The sequence below is a fragment of the Ornithodoros turicata genome, chromosome 4 (genome assembly GCF_037126465.1).
Source record: "Ornithodoros turicata isolate Travis chromosome 4, ASM3712646v1, whole genome shotgun sequence".
NCBI classification, from domain to species: Eukaryota; Metazoa; Arthropoda; class Arachnida; order Ixodida; family Argasidae; genus Ornithodoros; species Ornithodoros turicata.
In genome coordinates this window covers 4,556,617-4,568,029 of record NC_088204.1, presented here as the reverse complement: position 1 = coordinate 4,568,029, position 11,413 = coordinate 4,556,617, and the positions used below count along the sequence as shown (strand labels likewise).

General features: G+C 47.2%; 2 protein-coding genes across 2 annotated transcripts; both read left to right on the top strand.

The window, feature by feature from the left end:
- The first annotated feature begins 2,509 nt into the window (after positions 1-2,509).
- On the top strand, positions 2,510-3,194 carry LOC135390536 (beta-1,3-galactosyltransferase 1-like). Its single transcript, XM_064620231.1, has one exon. The coding sequence runs from the start codon at positions 2,590-2,592 to the stop codon at positions 3,190-3,192; it is 603 nt and encodes a 200-aa protein (XP_064476301.1). The 5' UTR covers positions 2,510-2,589; the 3' UTR covers positions 3,193-3,194.
- A 5,881-nt stretch (positions 3,195-9,075) lies between these two features.
- Positions 9,076-10,530, top strand: LOC135390535 (beta-1,3-galactosyltransferase 1-like). The gene has a single exon (XM_064620229.1). The coding sequence runs from the start codon at positions 9,076-9,078 to the stop codon at positions 10,096-10,098; it is 1,023 nt and encodes a 340-aa protein (XP_064476299.1). The 3' UTR covers positions 10,099-10,530.
- The last annotated feature ends 883 nt before the right edge of the window (positions 10,531-11,413 follow it).

The window sequence follows — 11,413 nt, the reverse complement described above, 5'->3', positions numbered from 1 at the left end:
GCACTTTAAATATATTGCCACTACCCCAGCTCTTTAGTGCGCTTCGGTAAATGTCATTTGTGGAATTCTTATATTTCCTTCGGTATAAGTGAAGTTCTGGGACTCTTTCTTTCGCGACATGTCATTTCCCGGCGTGGCATGAGTTTTGAGTTTGAAAAATCTAATCCCGAAAACAACCCATCTTCCGCGAAAAAAAAAAAGAAAGAAAAAAAAACGATAAAAGTTGCGGTATGACTTGTCTTGGTATGAGTTGTCCTGGTATGAGTTGAGTGTAGTATGAGTTATCGTGGTATGGAGTTGATTGTGGTATGAGCTTTCCTAGTATGAGTTGTCTTGGTATGAGTTATCCTGGTATGAGCTGAGTGTGGTATGAGTTGTCTTGGTATGAGTTGAGTCTGGTATGAATTGTCTGGTACGAGTTGTCTTGGTATGAGCTGGGTGGTCGCCAATATATTTTCACTCTTGCTTTTCGCGTATGACCATATTTCCATGCATTGGGGTCGATCCTTTAATAAATGGTATACAGTGAACCCTCGTTAATATGACCCCCGATAATCTGACATACGCGCTTTACGACCACACTACTGGGGAACAATGCAATGAAACCTCTGCAAATCCCCCTCGTTAATATGACAATTCCGCATTATGACCAAAATTCTCGGGAACGACCACGGTCATTATAACGAGGGTTCACTGTACTTCTCTTCCATCAGAAAATGTGACGACCCGCGCGGCACGCTCAGCGGGTGGCGCGGCTTGGAAGTGCAGGTGTGAGCAGTGATAGCCCCGTGGGAGAAGCTAATCGCGGAGGGTGCGCTCACTGCGGCACACGCGGAGGATGATTTGGAAATAAATTGGGACACCAATCAGGGGCTGGGGTCATTGACCATGGAACTAAACAGATGGTGACATCCTTCGAGAGGTCACAGGAAATACCAGAGACCGTGGTGTACTCCTCGTGCTAGCGCCGCGAACTAAAAATGTGGCTTTGAGTGAGGTACAGACGTGGACGAGAGAGAACACAGAAGCGAGCAGTGGGGGGACAGTGGGTTGTGTGCGTCCTGGGCCGACTTCAGGAGCGACAGTGCCTACAGTCGTCTGGTAAGTATGCCGAAAACCCGCGTTAGAAAAATACAACAAGGTGGTGGCAAGTCGTAAACTGGCTCCCATGTACGACCAACATAAATAGTTCACAATGCATGTTACGGGTTCTCATCCACATCGGGAGTTGCCAACAGAAGTCCGTCCTAATCACCTTCAAATCATTTTTACTGAGCGTTTGAATTCAGCGGGAAGACCTATAGCTTAACAGTAAGAAGGTGTCCTCCGTCACTGAAAACGCACCATGAAAAGTGAAATGATATTTTTCGTCGTGATATTTTCTTTGAACGTTATTGATAGCTGATAAAAATCTATGACATGCATTGAACGTGTCCCAAGCAACAAAATGTACTGAAAGTTCAAGTACGTAGGGGTGCCTGGCAGATGTCTTAACAGTGCGGTGCTTCATTCCACAGAACTGCTCATGAAGACAAACAACTTTGGTCTGCCCGGTCACCCCTACCCAAGCAGCACAATGTACTGAAAGTCGAGTGCAATGGGGGTGGCTGGTATGTGTCTTATCAATGTTCTTTAGTTTGACGAGTATGTTCAAGGCCTTCCACCTATACCCGTCCACCCCTATTGCACTCTGCTTTCAGTACATTGTGCTGCTTGGGTACGCACTTGAACTTTCAGTACATTGTGCCGCTTGGGTAGAGTACGAGAGATCCGCGTGGTAGGCTTATCTGACTGATACTGCATTGTCGGTGGTGGTGGTGGTGAAAAGGCTCGCCGTCGTCGGCGCCAACGCACCAACGGCGATGTCGATGGCCTCGCTTGTCGACCTGGCCTGTGGTCAGTCGCCAGCTGTGGACTGAAACTTACACAGCAGCTTTCACTGAGCTTCGGTCGAGTGTTCTGTGCTACCTTAGGTGGGTTGCCAGTAAACCCTCTCTAATCGAACTTGAAGAATAGTCGGTTAGGGGCTTTCAGCGGACATATCGGTCCTTGTAAACCCAGTTAGTCTCACTCGAATCACTCATTTAATAACTCATTTTCGCAACTATAAGACTGACCTTGTAGCTTTATTTGATTCGGGGTCTTGAAACAAGCGTCATTACATGGTGTAATATTTATCACGTCACCCATTGCACTATGCGCAGGTTATCCTGGTAATAGACGCGGGATATGCAGACGTTGGGCCGTTGCAAGAAAGTTCTGTTTACGTCACTCCTCTACAGTGTCGCCGTCTATTTTCTCATCGCACAGAAGGTGCATCAGCATGGCACAGGTTCCAGCTTCACGAGCGAACGTCCAGACCTAAGCACAGACATCGTCAACCCCCATCCTTACTCGTTCATCCTCAACAAACCAAACTTATGTAAAACAGCAGACGGGAAGAATCCTGTCGTCATCCTTGTCCCGTCAGCATCAACCAATTTCCAGCAACGCAAAGCGATTCGAGCAACCTGGGGCAACGCTAGTTTGCATTTAGGCTTCAAGCTCGCCTTTCTGCTTGGTTATCCCAAGATCAGTGCTGTCCAACCGATGATCCTGGCAGAAGATCGTCTCTTCCACGATGTCATACAAGAAGACTTCACGGACGTGTACCATAACCTCTCCATCAAGTCGGTGATGATGGTGCGCTGGGTTAAGGAACACTGTTCCAACGCGCAATTCGTGCTGAAGATTGACGATGACATGCTGCTGAATGTCTGGGGCCTATGGGCCGAAATAGAGACATCCTTAAGGGGTGCGAATCTCACCATGTGGGGACTACTGGCACAGCACTGGACTCCGAACAGGAATTCGGTTAGAAAGACGTACCTGCCCGTCAGCGTGTACAAGAAGCACGTCTTTCCAGACTTCCTGGCTGGGCCGGCGTACCTTTTCACCGGGGACTGTGCACCAGTGCTGTACAATATCAGTTTCACTGTGCCGTACCTCCCACTCGAAGACGTCTTCTTGACCGGAGTTGTGGCCCAGAAGGCAGGAATAACACGCAAAAATCACCCAGGATTTTTTAATTATCGGAAGGCACTACAAGTCTGCGCGGAACCGTGGCAGATCACGAGTCATGGCTATAAGCCTATGTCGTTGATGAGACTCTGGAGGTGCTTATCTCTAACAAAACGGTCATACAAAATGTAAGCTAAGACACAGTGCTCAAAATGTGACGAAGGTCGCTTCGGCCCCCAGAGTGAGTTCATCTACAAGCTTGCGCAGATCACGGGCCATGGCTGGAAGCCTATGTCGTTGATGAGACTCTAGAGGTCCGTATCTCTAAAAAGCGGTCCTACAAAATGTAAGCTATAAGACACGGTGCTCAAAATGTGACGAAGGTCGCTTCGGCCTCCAGAGTGAGTTCTTCTACAAGCTTGTGCAGATCACGGGCCATGACTATAAGCCTATGTCGTTGATGAGACTCTGGGGGTGCTTATCTCTAACAAAACGGTCCTACAAAATGCAAGTTAGGACACAGTGCTCAAAATGTGACGAAGGTCGCTTCGGCCCCCAGGGTGAGTTCATCTACAAGCTTGCGCAGATCACGGGCCATGGCTAGAAGCCTATGTCGTTGATGAGACTCTAGAGGTCCGTATCTCTAAAAAGCGGTCCTACAAAATGTAAGCTATAAGACACGGTGTTTAAAATGTGACGAAGGTCACTTCGGCCCCCAGAGTGAGTTCTTCTAGAAGCCTGCGCAGATCACGGGTCATTGCTATGAGCCTATGCCGTTGGTGAGACTCTGGAGGTCGTTATCTCTAGAAAAACGGTCCTACAAAATGTAAGATATAAGACACAGTGCTCAAAATGTGACGAAGGTCACTTCGGCCCCCAGAGTGAGTTCTTCTAGATTCCTGCGCAGATCACGAGTCATGGCTATGAGCCTATGTCGTTGGTGAGACTCTGGAGGTCGTTATCTCTAGAAAAACGGTCCTACAAAATGTAAGATAAGACACAGTGCTCAAAATGTGACGTGTGGTAGTGACGAGATGTAATACAAACATGGACCCTTCTTCATCTTCTGCGTCTCTCTGATGACTGCGTTCCAACTTTGGTTCCAAAAAGAACTAGGGTAAAGTCACATGACAGATTTGTACCACGTGACCGTGGGAGTAGGGGAACCCTTGGGTAGGTCCAGGGACGGGCGTGAGTACGATTCTCGATATGGCGACAGCAGGCGACAGTGACATTTGTTGAACCCCGGGACTTCAGAACCGCTGGCCGCTGCTTCGCTTTCGTGTGACGGTGTTGACTTCGGTATGGGGTCATCTGCGTGTGTTCGAAAAGCATTCATGCCAAGAATTACGGTTATTTACCGCACATCCCGAGAAACGGGAGCGTTGCTCATGTGAATTTTTTTTTGCAGTTTTTTATGCAGTTACATGTGGAACCACTTTGTAAGTAAGTGGTTTAAAGTGGAAATTGTTTCATAAACCATTTGGGATTGCTGACAGTTTTTCACCTGGGTGTTCTGATTCGCAGCTGGCTCTAAAATGGATAGAACCAGCTTTCGACCTTCACATGCAACGATCCGATGTGTGTTGTATGTGTGGTCTTGTGCATGTTGCTCTGAAGAAACCATCTGGCCGCAAAATCCGCACGGGAACTTTCCTGCGTTCTCTATGTTACTTCCGAGCAGAGCAGCAGCAAAAGCAGATAACCACAGATTTCAAAGCAGACGACAGCTCTGACGTCACTACTCTTATAGCTACCCACGTCTGGTAGGGGGTAGGGAGTAGTGCGAGTGGACTCCGAGTAGCCACTCTCAAGTATAGGCTACCCGCTTTTGGAACGGGGTCGTGACGTCATCGAGTATGTTCTGGAACGCGGAGAGTATCTACTCCCTACTCTCGGGTCGACCCGAGTATGTTCTGGAACGCAGTCAATTGCACCAACAGCAATGTCTAGCTCCTAGCTCCTAGAGCTTATCCAGGGACTGAGTTTATTGTTATCCCTAGGAAGACGCCTGTACCTGTGCGGTGTAGAAATTCAGCGAGGTTTACGAGAGCTCCGTGAACCAAGACTACCCATAGACTTTCATAAGAAGTGACTCCGCCTTCAACACTGCTGCATGCTTGTTCAAAGCCATAGTTTTCATAAATATACAGGCAGGCATATAGCGATGAGCATTTCCCAGCGCGCTGGCATTACGCCGTACGCCGATGGGGATCGTCGAAGAAGTGTTCCTTGGTGGAAGAAGACGAAGAAGAAGAACGAGAATACTCTCCCACGTTCCGCCAACCGTCCCCATGTTCGGTTTGTCTCCATTAAATATGTTGCCACCCATGAAACGGGAGCATGTGTGGGTTGTCTAGTGCTCTCGGCGTGCGATCCTGTTTATGACTACCGTTTTTTGCGTCTCGCAGACCATTCTACGGCACCCGGCCGTCTTGCACCTCGCTTACAACAAGTCGCTACGATTCACTTCTCCGGAACTCCCGAAGAACCAGTGAACCTGCACCCTTACATGTCCATCGTCAACAAACCTATCCCGCATGTGAACCTCCCTGAGAAGTCCTTCCCAGCAAACTATATATATATATATGTCCAGAAAATGTCCACAGGATATCCCATTTTGGACGTTGGGATATCTCACGGACTTTGCCACAGAGCCCATCCAGGAGACGTTCTGGGGACTATCACTTCTTACAGTCATTTGTAGATCCACTCAATATCCCGGGAACGTCTTTCTATGATATATGGAAGTATACGTGTGACATCATGCAAGCAGGTTCAACTTTGACTTCTAGAGGTTATGCTAGTGTAATTTACGACTAGCGTGTTTAGGTCTACATAATGTTGTGAGCAGACCTGTGGTATGAAGTTACTTGTAAGCAGTTAAGTTTGGCCATCAATTCGAATACAAGTTGGCGTGGGGTAGTGAAAGGTCATGAGTGTTCACGCTGATTATGTGTAGAGGAGAAACAGGAGATTCTAAAGGAGCTAAGTTGTTGCAGTATACATGCAGTTACTTTAAGAGAAATATGAAAAGTGAAGTAACTAAACGTAATGTGCAACGGCCGTTTTGACCTTAGGAGTTCCTATTCCCCCATACAATTTCACAGACAGGTACCACACCCAGTAAACCACTAATATCCAGGAGACGTACCAAATTGGTCTCAAACGTCGTGGATGTCACACAAGTCTTGCAGACGATTACTAGATGTCCAAAAATTTATATCCCATTCGTCCCTCATACAACGTTCGCTGGATATACTATGGACATATCCCATTAGAAAAAAAAAAAAAAAGAACGACAGAAAAACGTGGCAAATAACAAGGCTGTCGTATATTGGGACCTTGTCGTCTGTTGTAGATGTTGTAGATGATTGTCGTGTGTCGTTCTGTCGTGCTTTGTTGTGTGGCACGCATCCTGTCGTGTCGTGTACAACTAAACAACGAGATTTGGCCGAGGCAGACCACAATTAGGGACAACACAATTGGTTGGTTGCTGGTTGTGAAATGCTGTTCTCTCTCAGTAACAGGTGTAAACTATGCATAATTGCATACAAACATACAAGATGTGGGAGAAACTGTGTATGAAATATATGTTTCCCTATTTTTAGACCCAAGCCACTGACTCTCTCTAGTCATGAACTCCTTCTCGGAGGTCAGCATTCGTCTTGAATGCCAGTGGCAACAGATGATGAAAGGTAGTGTTATCAGACTCCATTTATAAAAGTGTCATGTTTTTTTTTTACACAATAGTGCACAAGCTGCTGTAAGTACTGCTCAGCAGTGGGTTACTTGTAATCGGTTATCAAGAAATTATTTTTAATTAAATTAATTAATTTAAATTAATATTTTTTAAATAAATGCTTTCAGGTTCAATAGTTTGCATGCCTTGTGGTCGATGGGTGGTGGTTGACGCCGCGCCAGGCAGCAAACAGGTGACTGTTACGGGCGGTTAGATGAAAGCGTTAGTGTTTAATAGCAGGAAAAAAAAAAAACATCTATTGTGTCTTGTCTACTTTTTTTTTTTTCGGTGCAAAGGTTCTTCAGCTAGGTTTTTTCTCCATCTGATTGGCATTAGTTTTCCTAAAATGTGCTCAAAATGTGGCCTATGTGGCAAAAAACTTGGCACACATCCAGCACTTTAACAAATACATTTTCACTCTTGTTTTTTTTTTTTTATTTCCATACATTGGGTCGATCCTTTAAAAAACGGCATATTTCTTTTCCATCAGAAAATGTGACGACCCGCGCACTCTTAAAAATGAACTTCACCGCATAGCACGCTCCTAGCCAACCATCATCTCGAATGATATCGTTATCAACCCTGATTTGTTGAAAACAGGAGGCGTACGCCTTTTTTGTGACAATTATGAACAGCATAAGTGTCAAAAAAAGGCGTACGCCCCCCGTTTTCAACAAATCAGGGCAGATAACGATATCATTCGAGATTATGGTTGGCTAGGAGCATGCTATGCGGTGAAGCTCATTTTTAAGAGTGCGCGGCATGCTCAGCGGGTCACGTGGCTTAGAAGTGCAGGTGTGAGCAGTGATAGCCCCGGGAGAGAAGGTAATCACTGTGGCACAGGTGGGGGATGATGGGCTGGGGTCGTTAACCATGGAACTAAACAGATGGCGACATCCTTGGATAGGTCACAGCAAACACCAGAGACCGTGGTACTACTCGTGTTAGCGCTGCGAAGTAAATGTGGCTTTGAGTGAGGTACAGGAGAGAACACAGAAGGCAGGAGTGGCGATACAGTGGGTTGTGTGCGTCCTTGGCCGACTTCAGGAGCTACAGTGCCTATATAGCCTGGTAAGTACGCCGGAAACCCGCGTTAGAAAAATACAACATGGTCGCAAGTCGTAAATTGGCTCCCATCTACGACCAACATAAATCGTTCACGATGCATGTTACGGGTTCTCCATCCACAACGGGAGTTGCCAACAGAAGTCTGTCCTAATGACCTTCAATGCATTTTTACTGAGCATTTATATTCAGCGGGACGACCTATAGTTTAAGAATAAGAAGGGATCCTCCGGCACTGAAGACGCACCATGAAAAGTGAAATGATATTTTTCATTGTGACATTTTCTTCGAACGATATTGATAACTGATAAGAACCTCAGACGTGCATTGAACTGCCCCAGGCAACAAAATGTACTGAAAGTTCGAGCACGTGGCTGGGGTGGCCGGCCGATGTCTTATCAGTGCGGATTTCACAGAACTGCTCATGAAGACAAACAACCTTCGTCTGCCCGGTCACCCCTACGCACTTGAACTTTCAGTACACTGTGCCGCTTGGGTAGAGTAGGAAACATCCGCGTGAAAGGCTTATCTGATTGATAATGCATTGTCGGTGCTGGTGGTGATAAAAAGGGCTCGCCGTTGTCACAGAGGTCGGCACGACTGGCGCCCTCGGGGAAATGTGCGCCCTGGGCAGACTTCTAATGGGAACTGTGCCACATGTTTCTGAAAGCGCCTGAGGAAAACCCAGGAGAAACCCCGAGACAGCACAGCCGGCACCGGGATTCGAACCCGGGTACCTCCCAGTGTCGAAGTGACATGGCCAGCACGCCAACCACTGAGCCACGGGAGCTGGTGATAATGCATTGTCACTCACATATGTGCATGACACCACACCAGTTAGAACCACAGCACCAATTAACGGCGATATCGATGGCGTTGCTTGTCGACCTGGTCTGTGGTCTCTCAACAGCTGTGGACTGAAACTTACACAGCAGCTTTCCCTAAGCTTCGCTCGAGTGTTCCGTGTTATACCTTAGGTGGGTTGCCAGTAAACCCGTTAATCGAACTTGAAGAACAGTCGATTAGGGACGTTCAGCGGACATATCTGTCGTTGCAAACCCGGTTAGTCTGACTCGTGTTACTAAATAATATTTGCTTATTATTAAATTACATTGAAACGTAACTCAATTTCGTAACTATACGTCTGACCTTGGGCTTTGTAGCTTTATTTGATTCGGTGTCTTGAAACAAGCGTCATTGCATGGTGTAATATATATCACGTCACCCATTGCACTATGCGCAGGTTGTCCTGGTAATAGACAAGGGATATGCAGACGTCGGACCGTTGCAGGAAAGTTCTGTTTACGTCACTCTTCTGCGGTGTCGCCGTCTATTTTCTCATCGCACAGAAGGTGCATCAGCATGGCACAGGTTCCAGCTTCACGAGCGAACGTCCAGACCTAAGCACAGACCTCGTCAACCCCCATCCTTACTCGTTCATCCTCAACAAACCAAACTTATGTAAAACAGCAGACGGGGAGAATCCTGTCGTGATCCTTGTCCCATCAGCATCGACCAATTTTCTGCAACGCAAAGCGATTCGAGTAACCTGGGGCAAAGATAGCTTGCATTTAGGCTTCAAGCTCGCCTTTCTGCTTGGCTATCCCAAGAACAGTGCTGTCCAACCGATGATCCTGGCAGAAGATCGTCTCTTCCACGATGTCATACAAGAAGACTTCACGGACGTGTACCACAACCTCCCCATCAAGTCGGTCATGATGGTGCGCTGGGTTAAGGAACACTGTTCGAACGCGCAATTCGTGCTGAAAATTGACGACGATATGCTGCTGAATGTCTGGGGACTATGGGCCGAAATAGAGACATCCTTAACGGGTGCGAATCTCACCATATGGGGCAAACTGGCACAGCACTGGACGCCGTTCAGGAACTCGGTTAGCAAGTGGTACCTGCCCGTCAGGGTGTACAAGAAGCCCGTCTTTCCAGACTTCCTGGCTGGGCCGGCATACCTTTTCACCGGGGACTGTGCACCAGTGTTGTACAATGTCAGTTTCACTGTGCCGTACCTCCCACTCGAAGACGTCTTCCTGACCGGAGTTGTGGCCCAGAAGGCAGGAATAACACGCAAAAATCACCCAGGATTTTTTAATTATCGGAAGATACTACATGCCTGCGCAGAACCGCGGCAGATCGCGAGTCATGGCTATAGGCCTATATCGCTGATCGGACTCTGGGGGTCCTTATCACTAAAAAACGGTCATACAAAATGTAAGATAAGACACAGTGCTCAAAATGTGACGAAGGTCGCTTCGGCCCCCAGTGTGAGTTCTTAACGGTTCCGCCGCAAGTTCTGGCAAACCTGCTGACCCTTGCGACTGTACGCCGTTGCTTCAAGACATCTCACAGTGCAGTGATGTGTGTTGCGCCGAGTTCATCGCCAAACTAACCTCGCGTTGCGCATGTGGAGACTTGAAACGAGCAACACAATGTCGATGCATTTACTTCAGGTTAAGTGCCGCGCCAGAACGCAGCAAGGTATACCGAATGACTAGTCCTGTACAGTTTACCGCGTCCAGTATGGTGTGCTATCCGTCGTTATACTCATCCGTTCCACGTACATCTACGCCAACGGTACTTTTTTACCCGACCCGATGTACATGTCTACTAGTTAAAAATGATTAACTATGTGGGAGCATTGGGTCGGGTCCCAACCTGTATACATTAAGGTCAAACTGTATGGAATAAATTATGCGAAATAGACTATACGATTTATGAATGCGCACTTGATCTTCAGAGTGGCGTTCACCGTGCCAGGATCCTCTGCGACGTGATCACCTCCGGGTTAACGAGCCAGAGGGCGCTGTGCAAAGGTTGTTAAGAGTGCAGTTCCAGGATTGTAGTGTTGCCTGCGTATAAGACGTGTGCTGCAATGGAGCTCTGTCTCAAAGGAGCCCCACGGCATGTTCCGTGTCACAGACTGCTATTTTTCGCCGTCCTCGGTCCCAGAAAGTCCAGTACCGATAACAAATTTGGAGGTCTGTTACAGCAAGAGTGCGCTGAAGCATCTTTGCCTAAAGCAGAGTCGTTGCCCTCGTCTTCTCAAAAAGGAACACCCTTTTTGTGACGACGGGACAAATGAGTCCCACTTGTGCCAAGATGCTTCAATGCGCTTTGTCATGCTCATGGGACACAGTTCCTAGTTTTACGTCCCCCCCCCCCCAGAGCTACATATAAGAATATTAATTTCTCCTAGATTTGCGTTTTTGTAGTTGCCTATTTTGTTGTTTCCACTATGAAGAGACTCGCCGCATTCTCATGTCTGAACTCGTCCTAACGGACGATGTGGAATGACGATGGTTGATGGACCAACGTTGTCCAGTACATACGACATTCTACATGGCTCAGGTTCTTTGAAAGACAAATATAAAATCAGTGTTGAGGGGTCGCTACAAGTAGCCGGTTACTGTAATAACCTTTTTTTCTTCTGTAATTTTTAACTGAACTGGTAGCTTTTGAGCTCTAGTCGTCTTCAACTTAAGAACAAGTCTAGTCCGTCAACTATGTACGCCGTTGGAAATAAGGAGACCCAATAGCGCGCCAGGAGAAATACTGCAGCGCCACCATGCGCCTAAGTAGGAGAGCGCACTT